The 24,932-nt window shown below is 47.6% G+C and overlaps 2 protein-coding genes across 6 annotated transcripts in view; one reads left to right on the forward strand and one right to left on the reverse strand.

Moving 5' to 3' along the window:
- SFXN2 (sideroflexin 2) lies at positions 1-20,637 on the reverse strand. 5 transcript variants are annotated; one of them, XM_028098679.2, is made up of 13 exons: positions 20,502-20,637; positions 10,264-10,355; positions 8,836-9,020; positions 8,495-8,665; positions 7,141-7,239; positions 6,102-6,177; positions 5,708-5,793; positions 4,395-4,455; positions 3,960-4,026; positions 3,176-3,225; positions 2,792-2,841; positions 1,010-1,057; positions 1-192 (listed from the first exon to the last, which is right to left on the reverse strand). In XM_028098679.2, the coding sequence occupies exons 3-13, from the start codon at positions 8,994-8,996 to the stop codon at positions 93-95; spliced, it is 969 nt and encodes a 322-aa protein (XP_027954480.1). In that variant the 5' UTR covers positions 8,997-9,020; positions 10,264-10,355; positions 20,502-20,637; the 3' UTR covers positions 1-92. The 5 variants fall into 5 exon arrangements, with proteins under 5 accessions (XP_027954480.1, XP_027954479.1, XP_087875931.1 ...); XM_028098678.2 differs by lacking the exon at positions 10,264-10,355 and having other exon boundaries at positions 20,502-20,585; XM_088019805.1 differs by lacking the exons at positions 3,960-4,026; positions 4,395-4,455; positions 10,264-10,355 and adding an exon at positions 2,609-2,680 and having other exon boundaries at positions 105-192; positions 20,502-20,585.
- ARL3 (ARF like GTPase 3) overlaps positions 20,553-24,932 on the forward strand; it is a 36,804-nt gene continuing 32,424 nt past the window's right edge. The window contains exon 1 of the mRNA XM_028098681.2: positions 20,553-20,945. Within this exon, the coding sequence (XP_027954482.2) occupies positions 20,553-20,945 (393 nt within the window). The remainder of the gene's footprint in view (positions 20,946-24,932) is intronic.

Genomic DNA, 24,932 nt, shown 5'->3' on the forward strand with positions numbered 1-24,932 from the left:
GCCCTGTTGGCAAAGAAATGAGGGCACAGGTGTACAAGGCAGCTAAGGAAGGTGAATATGGGTATAGACTAGTCCTTGCTGGGATGGGGCATTTAGAGGCCCTTATTGAAGTAGACATAAGGCACAAGTTCTCCATACTTGGCCTTGATGGTGTCTTGGAGTTCTGGTTCCAGATAAGAAACTGACAGTTCACTGAGAAGAGAAAATAAGGGGATTATGAGCCTGCCAACTGGACAAGTAGCAAAGTACCATCAGATAAAATCCAACTCAGATGCCACCTCCAAGAAGCCCTTCCTGATTTTTCCATCAGAACGAATGGGCTCTGTACAACATAATGTGTTGTTTTTACTGCTACTCAGGCCTAACTTCATTCTCTCTGGTGCTAAACTTCCATCTTCTCTGTAAGATTATAAGCACAGTGCTTGGAACACAGGAGATGTCTGCAGATAACACTGAAATACAAGTATGAAGGCAGGGGAACCTGGCACCTTCTTGGTGTACATCCAAGCTGCACCTGGTCTCCTGGAGCTCATCCTCTCCCCTCCCGCAGTCTGATGCTTTGTTTCCCTTTTCCATCATTGCTCCACATACCCCTTCCCTGCCAGGGCATACAAGGGAAGTAGAGAGGTCCAAGTCATCCGTCCCCAAGCAAACACAAGCCAAAATAAGTACCTATCCCTCTGTTCAATTTCAAGGACCAGATCCAGCGAGGGAGGATGTACCTAATAACCTAAGCAGCAGGAACAGAAAGTCTCTTGTTGCTCCCCCACTTCTCTCCAGGGCAGCCCTTACTCCACTGGGAAGGAGCAACTCATCCCTCCGCCCCTTAGAGATCTGTTTTGGTTTACCATTCACCCAGGGTTAAGAGGCCCAGAGTTTAGGCTGATAGGTATTTGTCCTTGGACAAATGCTGCGCTTCCTGCCCCTCCTTGTCTCCTTCAGGAAAGCAGGCAGGTCAGGGAGAGCAGGGACAGGGCATTTGGTAAAGTGAGGCACAAAGAACTCTTACCATCTCTGTGGGAAGAGCCCACAAGCCACTGGTACCATGAAGATGAGGCTGGAAGAAAGGAGAAACAAAGCGTGAGGGGCATCTCCCCACAGGCCTGCTCACACCCATCTCTGAGCCCCCCGAAGGAAGTAGGGAGATGCCCATTCACTATCCTGCCTTCCCTGCTGCCCCATGGCTCCCCTCCCTGCAACTCCCCACCTGGTCTCTCAGTGCAGGATATTCATTCTGGCATGGCATGAAATCGGCCCCCCTCCACCTCCCGTTCCTCACCCCCATCCCCCCGTCCTTCAAGCAGGTGAAGATAACAAAGGCACTGGGTGTGCAAGTAGCAGCCTAAAGAGCAAAAGCACCAAGCAGTAAGGGGTATTAAAGTCAAGGTCCAGCCCCCGCGGCCACGAACCCTGGGCCGGGGGACAACAGAACAGGGCAGCTTCTCCAACCTCACTGCAAACACTAGCAGCTCAAGGAGCTCATTAAAAAGCGACGCTGATGCAGGAGGCTTGGGGAAGGGCTTGAGAGCATTTCTAAGGTCCTCGGATGCTTTGGGGCCAGGGCCCTCTCTTACAGCACATGGGAATCTGACAAGACCAGGCTTCGGATCCCAGCTCGGCTACTCACTCGCTGTGTGATCTCGGGCGAGTGAGCCCTGAGCCAGCAGAGGGACAACAAGAGTGCCTAGTGTGCAGGGCTGCCACGAGGCTCAGAGGAAGTGGCCCAGGGATGGCGCTCAGCCCGGGGGAACCACTCATGCAGTGATGACTCAGTTGGCAGAAGGCAGCGTGGCGTGTGAGACTGCTAGGGCACTGACCTCAACTCCAGCACTTACGAGCTACAGAGCCTTGGGCAAGTCTCCTCTCACTAAGCCTCGGGTTCCTCTGCGTAGAAGGAGATTATGACAGGACCTAGACCTCCGGGGCTGAGGGGCTTAAGTGAAATGATAGATGTGCAGCATGAGCACAGTGGGGACACACAGGACACACTCCACACGTGTTGGTGGTTACTGCTGTCATTAGCCCCGTGGCCTCGCAAAGTGTGACTGCTGCTAGGACGTGGCCAGTCGCTGGCGGGCACCGAAGCACGCTGCCGTGACTTGTGGTGTTTTCCTTTTGTGCAAGGTTGGGACGCTTGACAGCCCTGGGCTGTCCCCTCATGTTTTGTACGTCTCAGCGTATTTATTTATATAGTTAGTTTATTTACACTGAGATATAGAGGGTGCACAGCATCGTGAACAGGTTAGGCATACAGCCTGCTGATCTGATAGAGCGATACGCTGCCATGGGACTACTGCGCCATCAGCTAACACCTCTGCCACTGTCAAAGAATTATCATTTCTTTCTTTATTGTTATTGTTTTTTTTTAATTTTTTATTTTTAAGTAATCTCTACCCCCAACATGGGGCTCGAACTCACAACCCTGAGATCAAGAGTCCCATGCCCTACCAACTGAGCCAGCCGAGCACCCCTAGAATGATCATGTCTTTTTTGTGGTGGGGCTGTATTGTGGTTTTCATCTCTTCTCTAGTCTGAAGGTCAGAGGACACGCCGGGATAGGAGGGCGCCCAAGCACTCCGCTCTCCATGCGGATGTGCGCAATGCCTACCCAGCCTGATGCCCTCAACAAAGATGCGGCGAGAACTCTCCAGATGGCCCATGGGCGTCCTGAGCTCAGGCACTATGGAAGTCAGGGAAAAGAGTACATGTTCTCCAACATGGGCAACACAAGAAGACGGGTCTTAGGGGCCCCAGCTACCACAGAACCCAACCAAGAAAACACGTTACTCACAAGCAGCCAGACAGCAGAACTTGCAATGGGCCGTGCAGGACCTTGACTTTCTGCACAAAATCGAAGGAAAGACCCACATGAGACTTAGAGATCCTAACACGAATTCCACGCTGGCCCTACCTCTGATCGGCCAGCTAGACACCCACAGGCACAAAACTCCTAGCCGTGAAGGGGAGGAGGAGGGGGCCCCTCTTGCTCTCTGCAGATGACGCCAAGCAAGCGGCCATGGCATCTAAAGCGGGCAGCCGGTGGGGACTGGCACAGGCCCTACTTGAGCGAGACGAAGGCCAGTAACTAGAGGGGAGGAGGAGGATCGGGAGCTCTGAAGTGTGGGTATGGCTGGGGGCTCTGCGCAAGGAAGATGCAAAAGAGGACCTCACTCACCTTCATGAAATGCAGCTTCTCCAGCCTTTCCATGATGACTGGGAGCAAGACTGGAAGAGACCAGGGAGAAGCAGGGAGGAGGGCTGTCAGACTCTTCCCAAGACCCCTCTCCAAAATCAGATCAGGGACCCACCTCCCCTGAAGTTCCAGAAAACACTTTTGGAATGGAAGACTATGTAGGCATGGCCACCCCCACCTGTCCCCCAAGTCCTAGCAGAAGGGTGCTTCCCAGACTTTTCCACCTGCACACCTATAATAGGACATGTACCGCAGGCCCAAAGCATCCTTCTCAAAGTTCAAATCTTTGAAGGCTCATGCAAACAAGTTTCGTATCCTACTCTGTAACATACCCCTGCTAGGAGCAAAACCAGAGCAGGGGATTTATTTTCTTTACCACTGTCTTCCTGGCACCCTGCATTGTGTCCAGCACACTGAAGGTACTTAAGGAATATTTGTGGAATGAAAAGAACTTAATTAACTGATGTTCCCAGAACTACAGTGTGGTTCTCTCATGAGTTTCTGCGTTCAGCACTATGTAGATGTAAGATATAAAACATGTGGAGTTGATACATTTATACATTGTAATCTGATTACCACTGTAGCATTAGCTACAATCTCTCTCGCATCACAGAATTATCATTTTTTTATTGTGGTGGGAAAAGCCAGTTTGAGAAGCTTGGCTGTAGAGGCTGCCCCCCCTCGCCCCCCGCAAAAGCTAAATGTGGCTGAGGCCTCCAGGACGTGTTCCAGGGTCCCCCGGGACGGGAGGGCTTCTCTATCTTACTCATGCCAGGGGCTGCCATGGTGATCCGAGAAATAACCACTTGGGTGATGCCTATGGCTGCAGCTCTCTAAGGGCAGAAAAGAGTAAGTTGTCAGGAATGACCTTATCCAGTATCCATGGGCTACACCAGAGGGTGGGGTCAAGGGTCAGGGTCAAGTCTGAGCTGGTAAAGGGGAAGGGATGGATCCACCAGAGGCTGTGTCCTCACCCAACCCTCTCTCACCTAGCTAGGCTTTTATGGTTTCAGGACCAGAAATGATGGAGAAAAGATATGACAAGCCTGTTCTGAACAAGAAATGTAGGGAAATCAAGGGGAATGAGAATGGAATCAGGGGGATCCTATAACAGAACCCGGGCCTGCTTTGACTACTAAGAACAGGGCAGGGTATAAGACAGAATTCCCTCCTCCCACCCCAAAGGGATGCCTCTGCTCACCCGGGAATGACCGATCTCATTGTGATTCCTGTCCTTCACGCAGATGCCCTGGATGAGTTCCCTAAACATAGACAGGAGTTGCTGGACTTGGGAAAGGGGTGCTGGAAGCCCGCCAACGATGGGACACACCAGGGGACCAAGGTCAGCGCACTCAAGGTCTAGGAAGCCAGCTCCTGCAGCCTGGCCCTTTGATCTTCCTTGTGCATTCCAGTGAGTGGTATCTCAGAAGTGATCTAGGGCCATGGCTAAGAGAGCTAGGCCTGGGCTCAGACTGCCTAGGTTGAATCCTGAAACGGCAGAGTATGTTTCTGAACTTGAGCAAATTCCCTGATCCTTCTAAAGACTCAGTTATCCTCATCTGCAAAATGGGGCTAATCATGGCACCCACTTCATAGGATTGGTGAGGATTAAAGAGGACAATGCCTGCAAAGTGCTTGGTCCACGCCTGACAGCACTCAACCCCAGACCAGGTGGGTGGCGAGGGCTCCTTCACTGGTCAGGAAGGAGCACCTGGACAGGGGAGGGAAAGAGGAGAGGAATAATGTGTATGCATGACTATTCTGGTGGTGTGCTCCTTCTGCAAGGGCTGTTGTGACAAGTTCCCATTTGCTAACGGTCCCAAGACGTTGTGGCTCGGATATACTGGTGACGTGATGAAGGCGATGCGGATGACAGGAGCAGTAACAGCGAACACTTAGGCAGCACGTGATACCTCCCAGGCACTATCAGGAGAGCGTGAGGTATACTACATCATTAGGTTTGACGAGAGGGGAACAGCTATGCTTTCTCTAGCCAAAAAACAAGAACTGCAAGACACACGGGTTTCTCCTTTTACCTTTCCTGCTACAAAGCTTAGAGCCGGGTGCCTGGAAAACATCTATCTACTCCTCTGGCTTCTTTCAAAGCTTCTTGGCTCTGTTCTATCTTTGGACACCTCGCTCTGCTACATTCCATTCTGTAAGCCATCCCCAGGGCTTTGGAAGTAGGCAGAGTTCACCACTTGCATACAGTTGCAGTTGAAAGGACATGATCTCATATAAGCCCTCAAAGGTCCACCCTACTCCCTGCCGTCCCACACCATCCAAACAATGACTCCCACAACACTCATCACAGATGAAACTTAAGTCACCTGCCACTCCTGCGGCCATCACCCCCGGAGCAAACTGTCCTTTGGAACCCTCAGAAGTGTAGCCCAGCAGCCCTCCCCGTACCCACATCAGTCCCCAGAAGCCACCCACTCACTGTCTTGGCTTCCTGCCCTTGACCCACTAACCTTGTGGTTTGTAGGGAGGAAAGGGGATCCCCATACTCACTGCTGTCGCATCATTGGGATGTTGGCACAGTTAGCAGCCGCCACAGCGGCAAAGGGCACCCAGCGGCCCACCAGGGGTGGAGCTCTCTGTTGGGGGAAGGGAACAACAGGGCTCACTGGAAGATGGGAGGGGAGGGGGCTTAAGAACTACAAAATAAGAAATCAGATCTCGCTACTGCCACGTATCCAGACACTTGGTCTAAGAACCCAAATTCCCTCAGAGACCTGAGAAAGACCAACCTGGGGATAGCTCTGCTACATTTCCCCCTAGTTGGCTGGGCCGTGGCCATACCCGACTCACCCAAAGAAGGGCAACGCCAGGCTTGGGGGATGTTTTCCCCAGGACTTTGCTGCCCCCTAGTGGTCACCCGGCCCACAGCAGCCCCAGACAGTACCTTCGTCAACATGTTCATGCCCACAGCAGTGGCCACCGCAGTGGTTGTGGCTGTGATGTAGGAAAGGGCCATCTGCCTAGTGGAGGAGAGACACGCTTGGGAGTGGGGAGCCCTGCCGGCTGAGGGCAAGACCATGGCTTGATTGAGAAAGTCCGGAGATGAGGCTTTGATGAGGCTTCATGCCTGAAACTTCACCTGTCTCATCTTGTGACAGTCCCCCTCCTAAACACACACACAATGCTCCAGCCCCTTCGACCTCCTTTCAGTACTTTAAACACACCAAACTCTTTTCTGCATCAGAACCTTGGCCTGTTGCTGCTCCCTATCAGGGGAATTCTTCCGTAAGCTAAATCCTTACCCTTCAGAAATCAGCTGAAAGGTGGGCTCCACAGAAAAAGACTTCCCCAACCAGCCCATCCACACAGATGCCCCTCTGCTTTTTGCTATCTTGTCACCTGTTTGTTTCCTTAAGGGCAGCAGTCGCAACCTAAGATTATGGTGCTTGTTTGCTTAAAAGACCTTAAATTCCACAAGGACAAGGACCCTAGAACCATGCCTGGCACTTAATACCTACTCAGGAAATAGCTGAGGGGTGCCTGGGTGGCTCAGTCAGTTAAGCATCTGCCTTCGGTTCAGGTCATGATCTCGGGGTCCTGGGATTTAGCCCGGCATCAGGGTATCTGCTCAGCAGGGAACCTGTTTCTCCCTCTGCCTCTGCTCCCCTGCACCCTGCTCATGCGTGCTCAATCTCTCTCAAATAAATAAATAAATAAATAAATAAAATCTTAAAAAAAAAAGAAGAAATACTTGAGAACGAATGAATGAATAAAATTCGAATTGGTCTAGGATGATATTGTCCTAGTTAGCCTCAGAAAATACTTGCAAACCCTAAAAAGGGGGACTTGGTCACCAGCGCCATACAAGTCTCACCCGGAGAAGACAGCCCAAGAACCCTTTAGAAGGGTGATTTCCCCTGGAGGCAAGAGGACGGCGACCTGCTCCAGAGCCACATGGACAGCCTGGGGTTCAAGTCTCCTACCTGACAGACGTGGGGGAAGCTGCATTCCTGTTGGTATAGTTGACTAAGGCATTGAAGGACTGGTTCACCCACTGCCAGAAGATCACCGCTGGCATCGTCCTACCATAAGGGAGGCCCAGAGAGGCAGAGAAGAGTCCAATGAAGGGAGGGCTTGGGGCACACCAGTCAAACCAGACAGCCTGATGTTCCCCAAACTGTTCCCATGCTATTTCATACACTGGGGATTTTGCACAGGCCGGTCACTCTGCCTGGAATATCTACACATCCACATCCTTCCATACATGGCTAAATCCTGCTCTGTTGAGAGGTCACTTCTTCTTTGAAACCTTCCTAACCCTTCCCCTGCCCTTCCTGGAACAGTGAGTCATTCTCTGCTCCCTGCTCTCACAACCCCATACTTTCCCTCCGATTTACCACTTAGCAAGCTGGACTACAACTGCTTACTGGTTGGTCTGCTCAACAACACTGGAAGTTCCTTGAGGGGAGGGGCTTAGTCTTTATATTCCCAACACCTGGCCCGAGGCCTGACTCAATAACTGGACAAATGGATGCATTGGGAAGCGGAGCAGAGAAGAGAGGAAGGGGGAAGAGTAAAATATCCAGCAGCTACAGAGAAAGTTTATTCTCTCCCTGCTAAGCTGAAAGGGTCTTTCTATTTTAGGGGTAGCTGGGGAGTGGGGTGGGGTGGGAGGTCATCTTCCTGTATTTTTTACTAGGACGTTACATAATAAAAATACATTAGGGGCACCTGACCGGCTCAGTTGGTTAAGTGTCTGACTCTTGATTTTGGCTCAGCTCAGGATCTCAGGGTCGTGAGATCGAATCCCCAGATTGGGCTCTGCGCTGGGTGTGGAGCCTGCTTTGGATTTTCTCTCTCCCTCTCCCTCTGCCCCTCCCTGCTGCCACACCCCCTCCCCTACTCATGTACTCTCTCTCTCTCTCTCTCTCTCTCTCTGCCAAAAATAAATAAATAAAATAGATTTAAAAATAAAAATACATGAAAATTTCATTGTTGAATAAGTACTTTCTAAAGAAGGAATTAGGATGGCTTATTCATTGAGAGTTCTGGAGACAACTGCCTCAGTTAACCTCCAGGCACCCGTATTTCCTGGCTGTGTGAACCTGGGCAGGTTACGTAACATCTCTAGAACCTCAGTTCTTCACCTATAAAATGGAGATGACAATAGTACCTCCGTAGGGTTGATGAGGAGATTAAATCCATGCAAAGAATTTAGCACAGTGCCTGGTATTGGGTAAGGGGTCAATAAAGATGGCTCTTACCACATCACCATAGGGCTCCGTGCCTGGCAGACCTAAGCGGCCACACTGCCCACCGCCTTCCCCCTGGCTCTACCTGTAGAATTGGAGCATGAAGCCCGTGATGATCATGCCGCCGGGGACCTGGAAGGACATCCGCCCAATGACGTTCATCTTCTCCCCGGTGTCAGGGTGGAAGGCTGAGTCATACAGCTTCTTGGCGTACAACAGCTGCTCCACTTGGGTACCCGGGGGCACAACCCCCATTCTGCCACCCCAGGACAACAGAGAGTTACGTCCCAGGCCCCTTGCTCCAAGTCATCCTGCTCCCTCCTGCCTGAGAGCTCTGCCCATTCCCCACATTCAGTTCCCACCTCCTCCCCAGGGCACCCACCCATGTGGCCCCACCGCCTCCAGTCCCTTCCCCTCGCTGATCACCTGCTCTTCTCTACCATCCCCTTGGCCCAGTCCAGCTCCCGATCTGGGACCAGGACGGTGCGCGGGTCTGTGATATTGAAGAAGTGTTTCACCCGTCCCGGGAAAGTGCACTGGTCCCAACGGGGGGCATCGATGTTAAAGCCAGACAGATCAGCCTCCATCTTGCTCCTACACAAAGCTGTGGACTTAAGGAACAGAGAGAAAATGAGGATGATCCCCCAAACCAAAGTCTGCCCTGACGCCCCGAGCGCCCCGAGCGGCTGTAGGATGCTCGCTTTCAGCAGGCACTGGCATCATCTGACCAGGCTTGGGAAGGCCCCAGTGAATGGGCAGCAGCCTGAGCAACCAGACACCAACATGGGTTTCCTGCGTGGCTGCTGGCAGCCAGCCCTGTGCTTGATCACGCTGTGGGAGACCCGGAAAAGGGGATAACACAGTGCCTGTCCTTGGCGAGCTGAGTGTAACTGGGGAAGAAGAGCCCACCCGGAGAACAGAAGAGAATACATACAGCAAAGAGTAAGTCCAGGAGACGAGAGAAAGCAGAGATGGGGGAGCACAGTAAGAAAAGGGGGCTGCCCAGAAGAGATGGAATGTGAGCCGTAGGAGATAGATTTATTTATCTGAAGGAGGCAGGAGGCATGGATCACATCCGAGGTAGAAACAATTACAGAGAAAGGTGGAAATGAACAAGGCAAGATCACACTCATCATTTCGGTGTGAGTGTGTGTGTGTGCGTGCGTGTGCGAATGTGCACGCGGCCCTGTGAGAGATCCCAGGCCATGGCGGTGAGTGAGGCACCACGCCTGCCCTCAGGGAGTTACAGAATGGGGGGTAAAAGACAAGTGCAGCAACAAGAACAGCGGCGTGAACAGTGATGTGGACATGCACTGGAGGCAGTGGAAAACCAGAGAAGAGGCATCTAAAAGTGAGATGACCAGATCTCCCAGTTTCCCTGGGGCTGCTGTCCTGGGGTAATTATTAATAGCACCCCTTTCCACTCTCAAAAGTGTCCTGATTTGGATGATAAATTATACAGTCCCCTTATCTAAAACGGATGAGGGATTCTGAAAATGCTTTGTGAAAACAAAAAATAAACAATGTTCTGAAGGGTGGGTAGAAGGTAGATAGATAGAGGAGAGGTGTCCCAGGCCAAAAAAAGGAGAGCCAGCATTGACCGTACACAGGGTTCATGGGGACCAGATAATGACGATCATAGCTAACACTTACTGAGCTTTGATTCTATGCTATACATTTTGCTTGGGGCTTGATGTGCATTTTCTGAATTCATCTTTGCATCAGTGCTATAAAATAAATACCCTTTAACCCCATTTTATGGATGAGAAAACCAAGGCACAGATAAATAACTTTACCAAGTCACACAAGCATTAGCCAGTGACAAAGCCAGAATTTTAATTCTGCCTGACTTACTTGAGAACTCTTGCCTCTAACTGGGTTCTGGAATCCATGTCTTGAAAAACTAAAGCAGGTCGGACATGTAAGGAGCTTGAAAACTGTCACTGCTGTCCTTGCAAGAAGAAAAAAAGCTGAACAAACTAAAAATCAACAACTCTTCTTAGACCCATCAGTGAACTGAGGTCACAGGGCAAACCACAGCCCCCAAGCCTGGAGAGACATACAAGTACAGAGAATGACAGTTTACTGGGAAAAGAAGCCCTCCACTAGGCAAGTACCATTGGAAAACTTAAATTATAATTGACAAATTGCTGGAAGCTCAGTGTGAAAAGCTTGCAAATTAAATATTCCAAGGGGATTCAACCTTGAGTGTGGGGGTGCACTTTTGAGTTCACCTTCAAGAGGCCACCAGGCTCTCAGGGTGAAGATGAGAGAAAAATCCCCTAGTACTTCTAACAGGGAGATGGGAAAAGTAGTCATTTTGAAGTACACCCAGAGCCCTCTGTTCTTCCTAACAAGACCCACCCTCAAAAGAGCCTGTTTTACCAGAGCCTAACCATTTTGGGTTTTACTAGAACCTAAATGACTTGGGAAAAGGTAAATACCCAAGACCAGCCCTTTCCAACCTTCCTATCTCGTTTGAAGTGGATAAGAAGAGCCTGAGAAGCACTTTTGAAGGTTCAGGGGCACAGGCTCACTCAGAGACTGAGAACTAATCACAGGACTATAGAACACTGTCTCCTCCCTCACACTTGACCACTACAGGTGGTACATTGCTCCTATGTGGTAACACGGAGAACTGAACAACAGAAAGAATTGCAAGTTTCAGACCTTATTAAGAAGGCTCTAGAAACCCAAAGACAACAGGAGAGACAAAAACGAGGACACCAAAGAAAATGTTAACTCTGACACCTACAGCTTCAGCAAACAGTAAATACAACTAACATCTCCCCAGATAAAGGTAAAATTGCACACACATCTGGCTTTCAACAAAAGATTACAAGGCATACTAAATGGCAAAAACATAGTTTGAAGAGAGCACAAGTGTCAGAACCAGATGGCAGAGATTTTGGAATTATCAGACAGGAATTTAAATAACTATGATCAATTTGCTAAGGACTCCAATGGGAAAGTGGACAACATGCTAGAACAGATGGATAATGTAAGCAGAGATAGAATCTCTAAGAAGAATCAAAAGGAAATGCTGGAAATAAAAAAAAAAAATTCTGGGGGCACCTGGGTGGCTCTGTCAGACATCTGACATCTGACTTTGGCTCAGGTAATGATCTCAGGGTCCTGGGATCAAGCTTCAGGTTGGGCTCTGTGCTTGGCGGGGAGTCTGCTTCTGCCTCTCCCTCTGTTCCTCCCCCTGCTCATGCTCATTCTCTCTCTCTCTCTCTCTCAAATAAAAAATAGATAAGGTCTTAAAAATAACTTCTGTAACAGAAATGAAGAATGCCTTTGATGGGTTCATCAGTAGACTGGACATGGCCAAAGAAAAAGTTCCATGAGCTTAAATATGTGTCAATAGAAAATTCCCAGACTGAAAAGTAAAGAAAAATGAAAGAAAAAAAAACAGAATAGAAAACCCAAGAACCTTGGGGCAATTACATTAGGTGTAACATGTACATAATGGGAATGCCAGAAGAAGAGGAAAGGGAACAGAAGAAATATTTAAAGCAATAATGACTGAGAATTTTCTAAAACTAATGACAAAGGGGCGCCCGGGTGGCTCAGTTGTTAAGCGTCTGCCTTCAGCTCAGGTCATGATCCCAGGGTCCTGGGATCGAGCCCCACATTAGGCTCCCTGCTCCGCGGGAAGCCTGCTTCTCCCTCTCACACTCCCTCTGCTTGTGTTCCCTCTCTCACTGTGTCTCTGTCAAATAAATAAATAAAATCTTAAAAATAAATTAAAAAATAGAAAATAAAAAAATCAGACACCAAACCCGAAGTCCAGAAGGCTCAGAGAACACCAAGAAGGATAACTACCAAAAAATCTACACCTAGATGGGAATGCAAACTAGTACAGTCACTGTGGAAAACAGTATGGAGGTTACTCAAAAAATTAAAAACGGAATTACCATATGATCCAGTAATTCCACTACTGGGTATTTACCCAAAGAATATGAAAACACTAACTCAAGAAGATATATGCACCCCTATGTTTACTGCAGCATTATTTATAATAGCCAAAATATGGAAGCAGCACAAGTATCCATGGATAGATGAATGGATAAAAAGGATGTGGCATGGGGTGCCTGGGTGGCTCAGTCGGTTAAGCGTCTCCCTTCAGCTCAGGTCATGATCCCAGGGTCCTGAGATCGAGTCCTGCATTGGGCTCCCTGCTCGGCGGGGAGCCTGCTTCTCCCTCTGCCTGCCGCTCCCCCTGCTTGTGCTCTCTCTCTCTCTGTGTCAAATAAATAAATAAAATCTTTAAAAAAAAGGATGTGGCATATACATACAATGAAATCTTGCCATTTGCAACAACATAGATGGATCTAGAGAGTACAATGCTAAGTGAACCAAGTCAGTCAGAGAAAGACAAATACCATATGAGTCCACCCATATGTGGAATTTAAAAAACAAAACAAACGAACAAAGAAAAAAAGATAAACAAAAAAAACAGACTTGGGGCGCCTGGGTGCTTCAGTCATTTAAGCATCTGCCTTCCGCTCAGGTCATGATCCCAGGGTCCTGGAATCAAGCCCTGCGTCCGGCTCTCTGCTCAGCAGTGAGTCTGCTTCTCCCTCTCCCTCTGCCCCTCTCCCCGCTTGTGCACCCACTCTCTTTCTCTCTCAAATAAATAAATAAAATCTTAAAAAAAAAAAAAAAACAGACTCAATTACAGAGAACAAACTGATGGTTACCTGAGGGGAGGTGGGCAGGGGGATGGGTGAAACAGGTAAAGGGGATTAATAGTACACTTACCATGATGAGCAATGAGAAATGTATAGAATTGTTGAATCACCATATTTTACACCTGAAACTTATATAACACCATATGCTAACTATACTGGAATTAAATTTTTTAATCTACATCTAATCATATTATATTATATTTCAAACTGCAGAAAATAAAGACAAAGAAAATTAAGGAAAGGGGCGCCTAGGTGGCTCAGTCAGTTAAGCGTCCAACTCGGTTTCAGCTCAGGTCATGATCTCAGGGTTGTGAGATCGAGCCCCATATCCAGCTCCACACTCAGCAGGGAGTATGCTTGAGATTCTCTCTCTCCCTCTCTTGCCCCTGTGCATGCACACTCTCTCTCTAATAAATAAATCTTTAAAAACATAATAACATAATAAAAAAACAAAATCTTTTAAAAAAAAGCTAAGGGTGGGTGCCTGGGTGGCTCAGTTGGTTAAGCAACTGCCTTCGGCTCAGGTCATGATCCTGGAGTCCCGGGATCGAGTCCCGCATCAGGCTCCCTGCTCGTCAGGGAGTCTGCTTCTCCCTCTGACCCAGCCCCCTCTCATGCTCTCTCTCTCTCTCTCTCATTCTCTCTCTCAAATAAATAAATAAAATCTTTAAAAAAAAAAAAAAAAAGCTAAGGGTTTTGATTTTTTGCCTGAGAATTTCGGGAAGCCATTAAAAGATTTTAGGCAGAGTGACAAGATCAGATGTGTCGTTTAGAAAGAAAACTCTAGGCAATGACATGAAAATAAACTCGGTGTGGTAGGACCTCAGAGGATGCAGAGACATCAGCTGGATGGGACTTTCAGTAATCCAGGCAAGAAGAGATGGGGCTCATGATGCACCTGAACCCAGATGCACAGGAACAGAGAGGAGGGACCAAAAGACAGAAACTTTTAAAGCAGCAGAATCTTGGGATTTACGTAGTGATTGGTTATAGGAAGAATACTCTATTAGGGTTCAAGCACAGACGCAGAATCAATAGGACATATATATCCTTTATATATATTCGCATAATATTGATAAATATATAAAAATGGATTTAGTAGGGCGCCTGGGTGGCTCAGTTGTTAAGCGTCTGCCTTCGGCTTAGGTCATGACCGAGCCCCACAACGGGCTCCCTGCTCCGCGGGAAGCCTGCTTCTCCCTCTCCCACTCCCCCTGCTTGTGTTCCCTCTCTTGCTGTGTCTCTCTCTGTCTCAAATAAATAAATAAAATCTTTAAAAAAAAAATGGATTTAGTACAAGGAATTAGCAAATTGACTTCCACAATTGTGGGAGTTGACTAAGCAAGCCTGAAACCAGCAGGGAAGGCAGTTACCAAGGGATGATCCTGGGGAGGGAAGGAGGGCCCAGCAATGGCCAGAGTTTGTGACCCCAGGGGATGCCTAGCCTTCTTTTAAAGGGATTCCATCTGATTAAATCAGGCCACCCAGGATAATCCCCCCTTAGATTAACTCAAAACTAACGAATTAGGGCTTAATTACATTTGCAAAATCCCTTCACCATGGTGCCTAAATTCGTGTTTGATCAAATCGGTGGGAGGTGTGTGTGCTAGGAACAGCTGTTTCTTGCTCCTTGCCCACTCTAACTGGGAGCATACGGGCGGTTGTTTGGCCTAGCTAAATTGACACATCACAAGTATCTAGGGTGATACCCGGGGTTTCTGACTTGGGCCATAATTGTGCAGAGACAAGTAATATAGAAAAATAGGCTTTAAGAGAGAAAACAGGGAGTTGGATCTTCCATGTGTTGAGTTTCAAATACCATGGACCTTTCTTAAATGCAATAGGCCGCCACCTGTCTCAGGTCCTTTACAAATGCCATTCCCTGTCCAGAATACTGTTCCTTCCCCTCTTCACTAACACCTACTCATCCCGCCTCCCTTTTCTTAAGGAATAATTCTCAGATTTAACTCTCAACCTTCTACTACTACGTCATCTTTTTTTCCTTGAAAAATGTCACCCTAACTGAGGATTTTTCATATATAGGCACAGCTGGAGTAAGATTTAATCAGTCATCTTGAGTTATGTCATCACCGAAATCCAAAAACACTCAGAGAATTGAGCAAACAAAGCCAATATTTGAGTATGAGGGAAAGGAAACCTAAAGTTTTATAGGGACGCCTGGGTGGCTCAGTCCGTTAAGAGTCTGCCTTCGGCTCGGGTCATGATCCCAGGGTCCTGGGATCAAGTCCTGCATTGGACTCCTTGCTCTGCAGGGAGCCTGCTGCTCCCCCTGCTTGTGCGCTCTCTCTCTCTCTCTCTCTCTTTCTCTGACAAATAAATAAATTTAAAAAAATTTTAAGTTTTATATTAAGTAGTGGTAAAATGAAAGGAGAATTCTAACCGAGACTCCCACCTCAATAGAGCCAAATGGGCCACTGTAGTTGCAAGAGGCCACAGCAAAGCCACCTCAGAATAAATAGCAGCCTGAAAAGCAGATGTATTAGCACGTAACATCAGGGCTCCACCCTCCCCCTCAGTAAGTAGCCTTTTGCTCTCCAGGACAATCTAGAGTTACTTGCAAGGAAGCACCTCCTCATCCTTCAGATCTTGGCTTAAACCTTTCTTCAGGGAATCCTTTGAAGGACTCTTGGCCCCTCTCTCTCCCCGACCACCAGATCAGGTGCTCTTGGCTCTGTACTTTTTCTTCAGAGCTGTGCCAGTTCGTTCTAACACTCTGTGCTTTTATTTTAATGAATGCCTACCTTCCCCTCTAGGTCATAAGCTCCTTGGACCCAGGGACTGTGTCCATTTTCCTCCACCCCAGTGCTTGCACAAGAATTCAAGTATATGCTGAATAAGAGGTCCAGTTTGTCAGCAAATGGATATTTAGGCTTAAAAGAAAGTACAGAGATCTGGGTTAGAAGTAAAACAATGAGTCGGCGGCATCAAGGTAGGTTAAGAGAAAGTTTTCCAGTGAGAACACACAGAATGGGAAAAATAAAGTGCTGAGGACATAGCCTGAAAACCACCACATGTAAGAGGCCAGCCCCCCAAAAAAGGAAGCCCAAATAGATGAGAAAGAATCACCAGAGACAGAGGAGGCATGAGGAGCCAACAAATGCAGTCAAGGGAGAGATGGTCAATTTTTAGATTTTTTTTCTTGAGGTGGGAGAGACTTCAGCAAAGTGACATGCTGAGCCAGGAGAGAAGGGGAGGCCTCCCCTGGAGTTCTCATGGCACCCTCCCCTGGCCCTGAGGCCACCACTGAACGGCAACCTCTGAAGAAGTCAGAAGCCAGACAGCGAGTGTCCACTGCTAGTCTTCTGCCTCTCTCACTCTGCCACAAAGCCCACGGGAAGGCTCTGGGCTTGTCCTCTGGGGACAGGCTGACTCAGCGTCCTACAGGCTGGTTCAAAGACCAAAGCTATTTCATGCAGTCACAACTGAACCCAGGAGTGGGAGACAGGCAAGAGTTTACCTTCCCTGGCTCTACATGGGGCTAAAAGGAGTTGTTGGCCTGGCTGGCAGATCACACACTGTCTTGGGTTACAGAGTCCCAAGCTGGGGTTCCAGCCCCTCTGCTGGAGAAAGTTCAACAGAACATGCTATGCTGCCTTTTTTTTTTTTTTTAAGATTTTATTTATTTATTTGAGAGAGAGAGAGAGCGTGCACGTGCGCACAAGCCAGGGGGAGGGGCAAAGGGAGAAGCAGGCTCCCCATTGAGCAGGGAGCCTGAAGCAGGGCTCAATCCTAAGACCCTGGGATGATGACCTGAGCTGAAAGCAGATATTTCACCGAATGACCCACCCAGGTGCCCCGAACATGCTATGCTTCCTTCCTTCCCCAAACACACACAACCTGTCCTTAGACATCTCTTTCCACCCTCAACCCAACACTGGAAAGTCCTCTACCTTTCGTAATGGAAGTACTTCTACCATGAAGGCATAATCGTTTGCTAAACTATTCAAGAAACTTTCCCCTCATTGCCAAGGTCAGCATATGAGTTGCCCAGTCCCTCTCTTACATAAAACATAAGGCCAGGGGCGCCTGGATGGCTCAGTTGGTTAAGCAACTGCCTTCGGCTTGGGTCATGATCCCAGGGTCCTGAGATGGAGCCCCACGTCAGGTTAGGCCCCCTCCCTCCACCCTGCTCATTCTCGCTCTCTTCTCGCGCACACACGCATGTGCACTCTCAAATAAACAAAATCTAAAGAAAAAAAAACAAAAGCAAAAACATAAGGTCAAAAAGAAATCTAAATTCTATTCTATGTCTAAAATATTTCCCCCCACATCTGCTGCCCCCCAGTGGGCACAGTTCCATGACTCCTTCAGGGCAAACTCAAACCCTTCTGTCATATACTCTCAGCATCCTATCCTCATTTGCAACACACTCGGCTTTGTAATCATCACTTTCTTGTTACATACAGTTATTTGTATAAAGTTGGCCTCCCCCAGCCAATTATAAGGTTGGTGCTGTAGCCCTCCCAAGTCTTCTAAAAATACTTACTGCCTGCCTGAAATGCATTTCATCTTACTCTTGAGCTCCCTGGGCATCAAGGACATCTCTCTTTCAAGTCAAACTCAGAACCTGTCTTGGTTACAGAAGTAAGGGCAGGCTTTGGGTCCCGAAGCTGCAAATGGTCTCCCCTCCTGTACTGAGTTCAATCTCGTCTCTAGGTTTTCTCTAGAACAGTTATTCTCCCTCTTCCCACATGAGCCGCATCTAGTATTCACTAAAGAGGTCACTACCATGTCCAGGGTGGCCTCAGTTCTGGAAGAATATGGTTCCACTACTGGGAACAAGGGGGGAGCTGGAAATCAAACAGATGACTGACCAATAATTCCCTTGCTCTGAGGACTGGAGAATATCACAGCTCAAAGATGTGAGGGATCCAAGATCTCAATTTAGAGAAGAGGAAACTGATGCTTAGAAAGATTCACATCGATTGAACCAGGATACTGAACATTACACACAACTCTGCCCTAACCACAGCTCCAGTCCTGTCCATCCGTCCAACAATCTGACAATAGCCAGGGCCTCTTCTCCCCAGGTCACAAGGCTCAGGGTCACTTAGATGGGTCCTCCATCTACTACAGGCCAAAAGAAAGAGAGAGAGAGAGAGAGGAAGAGAGGGAGGAAGGAAGGAAGAGAGGAAGTGGGAAAAAAGAGAAAAGAGAGGGGCGCCTGGGTGGCTCAGTTGTTAAGTGTCTGCCTTCGGCTCGGGTCAGGGTCCCAGGGTCCTGGGATCGAGCCCCACATCAGCCTCCCTGCTCCACGGGAAGCCTGCTTCTCCTTCTCCCACTCCCCCTGCTTGTGTTCCCTCTCTCGCTGTGTCTCTCTCTGTCAAATAAATGAACGGAATCTTTAAAAAAAAAGAGAGAGAGAGAGAAAAGAGGGGGAAAAAAAATGAAACAACCTATTACCTCTCCTGAAGTCATCCTTCTTAGAGAGAACTGAGTTTTGGGGCCCCTGACTGTCTCAGTTGGTAGACCATGCAATTCTTGATGTTGGGGTCTGAGCTCAAGCCCCACGCTGGGGATACAGTTTACTTAAAAAAGAACAGAGCTGATTTTCTCTGGCAAACAGTATCAGAGAACAGGCTTCCAAACTCCCTCTGGGTATCCTCTTGCAAAGGGGAAAAGTACTCAAGTTTTCCCTGTTTGTATCCCCAGGTAGGAAGAAAAGCAAAACATCATCACTGGTACTTGCATCAGAGGAAGATCAAGGCAGCCAGACTCAAGAAGATCAAACACAAAGACCACCTGAGATAGGCAAGGGTTGGTGCCAAGGCTGCCTAGAGAAAGTTGGACAATGAGACTAATAATTATACAAGCAGGCCCAGGTACACTCCTGTGACTCCAAGGCAACCATGATGTTAGACACCAGATAACTCAGAAAGAGAAGTCTGCCCTTCCTTTTTCACAAAAGAAACAACAGGCTAGAGACGGGCGGATTGTAGGAGTGCACGCTCTGAATTAACCATTCATCTTGCATCTACTTAATCAAGGTTCTGAACTGAGTTTTCTTTCCAAGGATCTGAAGCAGGTATGCCACGAGCAGATGTTTAAAAACACACTTTAGTTGAATGCATAAATAGCTAAGGACCATTCAGGAAAAATCCACCTTCGTTCCAGTGATGTTAAGTAGACTGGAAAGGCTGCTGGTAGGAAGAGCGGCAAAGCCCCAAAACCTAGCTGAAGCAATAATAGCTAAATCCTGGGGGGCCTGGGTGGCTCAGTTGGTTAAGCAACTGCCTTCGGCTCAGGTCATGATCTTGGGGTCCTGGGATCGAGCCCTGCATCAGGCTCCCTATTCAGTAGGGGAGTCTGCTTCTCCCTCTCTCTCTGCCTCTATTCCACCTGCTTGTGCTTTCTCTCTCTGTCAAATAATAAAATCTTTAAAAAATAATAATAATAATAATAGCTAAATCCCATGTAGCACTTTCCATGTGCCAGGCAATATCTTAGGTACCTGACATATAATAATTCACATAATCCTCAGAAGAACCCAATGAAGGAGGTAAAAGGCACACACATAACTGCAAACAGGTTTATCATCAGTGCCAACACTTTACCAACTGTTAAAAAGTTCTGAGTTTAAAGCACAAATATAAGCCGTTCTGTTCCTCCTACTTAGACAACACAATAGTGTTAAAATCACTTGCTCCAGAGTCAGAACTGGTTCAAGTCCCGACTCCATATCGCTTAGAACCAATTTCTAGGGCTGTGAGAATGAAATGAAATCTTGTGTGAAAAGCATTCCACCAAGAAGTAATTTCCATGAGGGCAGATGTTGTCCCCTGCTGCGCCTCCAGAATCTAAAACAGGACCTGGCACATACGTGATTAACTCTTCTACCTGTTCTCACCATGGGTCGGGTGGGAGGTAGCGCCTCTCAACCCACCCAGAATCCCTTTCGCTCTCGCTTGCCTGTAAGTGCAGGCCCGTTTTTGCCTCCTCTGGGGCTGCAGACAGTGCACTATCCGGTCCAACGTTGCTTAGCAAAACCCGGCCATTCCAAAACGCCTTTCACCCCTGCTGTCTGCTCACCTCAGTGTTCAGGGCCAGTTCCCAGACTGCCTCTTGCCCTCCCAACAAGCAGCCTCCCACCACCGGGACTCCTCCATCCTGCACTCTAACACAGAAATGTGGAGATGGATGCACAGCCCATAACGCCCCTCACCCCTCAGCTGGGCCTTATAGCGCCGGGGACAATAAGGGAGCGGTCCCTGGGCAGCCCCCGGCCACTATTCGCGCCACGTGGCTACAGCAGGTGGAAGCCCAAGCCCCCGCAGCAGCCCTGCCTCGGCAGTCAGGACATAAATCCAAACTCCCTCCGGGAACGTGGGGTCTAGAAGAAGGTGTGGTAAGTGGCCTCCTCCCAAGACCCCTTACCTGGTCCCGGGAAGAACGTACTGAGACAACTGCCAACAGAAGTACCCTGCGATGGAAGCCCGGCCTGTAGTAACCTGCGGCCTCGGCGCGGGAACCGCCCCTCGCCGCGCCCCTGCTCTGCTCCTTCCCGACCAATCACAGGCTGGGCGGAGCCCACCAGCCACGTGGGCGAGCTTTAACCTTTCGCCGGGTCTCTACCAGCCGGCAGCCGGCTCCAGTCGCTCCAGCAGCCCGCCTGCGCAGTGGGCGGGCACTTTGGCGCGCTTGCGCACTTTGGGGAAAGCGGAGCTGGACCCCGCCCCGTACGGCTGCTTTGCTTCTCCGCTGTGCGTGCGAGGGACGTCGGGGGCGGTGCCGCAGAAGTTGCCCCTGGTAACGGGGAGGCAGGAGGAGGAGGAGGAGGAGGAGGAGGAGGAGGAGGAGGAGGGACTCGGCGGGAGGATGGTGAGTGTGGGGGCCCGGGCCCCTCTGGAGCTGGCCGGTCACCCCACGCCCGTCCTCAGGTCCAGGTCGGGCCACTGCGCTTGAAGCCAAGGAGGGAATGGGACGGCGCTCAACCTGCACTCTGGGTTCTGGATTGGTTTCGGGGGGCAGCGGGGAATCCCGAAGGTGGGCCCTTGGAAGGAGACCTGGGCCTGGGGAGGAAGGCGGGGCTTGCAGCGGGTCCAAAGCTAGGGGAAGGGGCTGAAAGGTTGCGTGGCTATCCCGGTACAGAGCCGGGGTTTCATCATTACTAGGGACTGAGGCGAGGGCGGAGCCGAATAACTGCGGAAAGCAGCCTCCGCATGCAGGCTTAGATCTTCCTAAGGAATCGGCCTTCCGGTACCGCTGGAAAGTGGGTCCACCGGGGTCCGGCCAGAAGCGGGGAGAAGGGTCAGCGCTACTGTCTTTGAGGTCATTCTCGCGGTACTAGGGGAGATGGTAGCCTACCTCTCCTCTTCCTCGAGAAGTGCGGGCCTCTGGGGGGAGGGGTGTAAATCCCAGGACACAAAGAGGTACCGCTTGTAAGGGATGCCTGGTGGATTTTACGCCGTCTTGGTGTTTGCGTGGCAGCAACGAGTTATTTATTTGCTGAGAGTTCTGTAAATCTGGTTGTTGGTGATGACCGATTTTCCCTTCAACATTTAATCCATATTGATGGAGGCAAATTTGCTGCCCAGTCCTTAGTATTTCATTTCAAACCTGTTGCAACCTTTTACATATGACCACACCAGAACCAAAGATCTTAATCTCACCTTGGGATCTCCAAACTAAAAAGAATGGGAAATTAAAACTAGAGTGGCTATCAATTGGCTTTTCTCTGTCAGACTTAATTAAAGCTTTCCCAAGTTGTGAATTATGATGTGAGACAGATTTGACCGTTGACACGCTGTTCCTTGTTGATTTCTGTGCAGTTAGTTGGAGGGTATTGAAATGGAATTCAGTAGTTTTAGAGCAAGTCAAAGCAAAATTGACTTTGAAGCATTTAGAATAGGTTGGCTGGCTTACCAACTGCACAGAGCCAGGCACTCAAACTTAGTTACTTCCCCACCCCACGTCCATTAATTTATGAAAAAAAGACTAGATGTCTGCAAGGAAAAAAAAAATGCATGCACCTTTGGTCAGATTATCCAATGAGTAAATTTTGATAGGAAAAAGAATTGATTTTACATTGTCAGATTGTTAAAGAAGTAGAATTTGATCTGAAGATGCCAATCACATTTCACACGTGCTATATTGCAGTTTTATTAACCTCAGGCTAAACAGATTTTTACATGTTTTCTTTTTATTAATCATTTATACATGGGCTGTCCATTTAAAGGCTAAGTTTTTCTCAACAAATGAGTACAAACATAAATATTTACACAGAAAATAACTAGAATTGGAATGAAAAAGGCATGCCAAACCAACAGAGAATGAGATGTCGTCATAAATGAGAAACGCATGAGCGCTGGCTAACTTTTCCCAGTTTGTTTATCAACTAAGTGGACTCTGTAATTTCATGATTGTTTAATTTATAATTACAGGGCTACAATAAATTAACCACTGCTCATGTTTCCAGGTGCAAATTGACACTGTAGACAGCAAATTGACAGTGCTACAGCACTATTGTATACAACTGTTGTGTTCATTGATCAAGACAGATTTTTTTCTTTTTCTTTTTTCCTAAAATGAACAATATGAAATTAGGGCAAATCATTCTGGATTCTTTATCTGGTTTCCCAAATACATTTTTTTATCTCCAAAAGTGTGAGCTATTCTTAGAACTAAAAGTGGAACATAGAATTTAAACCATCAGTGGTGTGATTAAGTGTGTCACCCATCCCTGTGATAACTGTACAACTAAAGGATGAGTCCCAGGTTTTTGTTTCTGCTTTATAAACCTTCAGCTATGACTAATATGTTTTATTTCTTATTTAAAAACCCCAATGTTTTCTCTGAACTTTTAGTCAGCTATTTTAGCCCTGCCTTTTGATATCGTCTTTGGTAAAATACTAAGATGACAGTAATGTTAGTGCATTAAGTAATCACTGCTATTTAACAGATGACCCCTTCACTCAAATTATTTATGGAGTACTTTCTACATACATGAACCTAGTGGTAGTTATCAAGCATGTTCAGCATTGGAAGGCAGCTATGCTCACCACTATACCACCAACGCGCATGTTCAGCATTGGAAGACCGTTCCTAAGATTGTGTTTTCTGGTCAGAAGATGGTCAGTGAAAAGTTAAAAAACAAAACAACCAACGCAACTACTGCTTCGAGTGTCTACTACGCACTATGCTTTACATACATTATCTCACTTAATCTTCAGAGCATTTTTCTTAAGATATAAGTATTGTTCCCATTTTCTAGGTGCCCGGGGTTATACATGGAAGAAAGGTGAATTCAAGTCTATGAAATTCCAAAGCCCATAATGTTCTTTTTTTTTTAAGATTTTATTTATTTGACAGAGACACAGTGAGAGAGGGAACACAAGCAGGGGGAGTGGGAGAGAGAGAAGCAGGCTTCCTGCGGAGCAGGGAGCCCGATGCGGGGCTCGATCCCAGGACCCCGGGATCATGACCTGAGCCTAAGGCAGACACTTAACTGACTGAGCCACCCGGGCGCCCTCTTTTTTTTTTTTTTAGTAATTTCTACCCACAATGTGGGGCTTGAACTCACAACCCGGAGATCAAGTCGCATGCTTTACTGACAGAGCAAGGCGGGCACCCCCACCCCCATCCCCATCCCCAATGTTTTTATTAGGAGTCTGGTAAGGTGGGAACCCACTCTTCCTGAGGAAATGCCCATATTTTGTTCCTCAGGAAACACTGTATTTATTTAGTAGAGAGATGAGGAGAAAGAAGACAAGTTTGGGTGAGGTTCTCCCTATCAAAGCTATAGGAGTTCCTGGAAGTTAATAACATCTCCCTGAGCGGCATAATTTTTCTGTTAAAGAGGTAAAGACACATTGAAGTCAGTTCCATTTAAGCTAGTTATGGGGAGTACATGTACTTGACAGATGGCTTATTAATTTTAATATTTAAAAATTTTAACTGCTCCTCACAGCCACATACACTTTCCATCCACCATCACATTCCTCTCTCACCCTCTACCAGCCTAGTTTCTCTGAATGACCTAGTTTGTATCATTTTAGGTCAGTGCACCGTGCCTCTGCCAGTAGCTGAGTTTAAGCTGATTTTGAGGCAGATAAAATATCTGTAGTCAATAGCACATGTATTCATAATTTGCCTGTAGAAAGTTTGTTTAGATGTCTTATGACTGAGTCAGACCACTTCTGTCCACCAGGGTGCAGATAACTTATATGCACCCATGCTGATAATAGACTTTAAACAATGAACTAAAGTTCCGATTTCTTAAATTGTCTTTAATGTCAAAGGAGTACAAATCCTACATAGAAATCATATCTGTTTTGCTCACTGTTGTATGTGGGGCACACTGTGGATATTTAATGTGAATGAAGGAATGAATGGGTATTTTAACAAAAAATGCACTTTAAAAATTTGTTTCCTTGTATTTATACTACAAAACTCAGCCCCATAATAAAATTAACTTCTAATGGCTGTCTCCCTTCATTTGACATTTAAAATAAAGGATGGACACTTATGTTTAGAAACATAGACTTATTCTGCTCTCTTTCCTCCAGCCTCTTAAATCAGCTTACTTTGTACCTTTCAGGCAGAACTCTGATATCTATAAATATCCTCTTCCCTATTTAGCAAACCTGATAATCCTGTGATCCCCTGTCCTCAGTAGTTGGGTTAATATGATGCTGTACTGTATTTGCATTGTCTTCCCTAGACCATGCTTCAGATGCTATTTATCATTTTGGTAGAAGAAAATAGTAACTGAACTTTCCATTTCTCTGTAATTTCACTTAAAGGTGAAGCATATGAAGTTAATTCCTGATAAGGAAAATCACTCATTAGAAATATAGAAGTATCATT

The sequence above is a fragment of the Eumetopias jubatus genome, unplaced genomic scaffold, assembly GCF_037043125.1.
Source record: "Eumetopias jubatus isolate StellerSeaLion01/CBP00866 unplaced genomic scaffold, mEumJub1_p1.0 scaffold_17, whole genome shotgun sequence".
NCBI classification, from domain to species: Eukaryota; Metazoa; Chordata; class Mammalia; order Carnivora; family Otariidae; genus Eumetopias; species Eumetopias jubatus.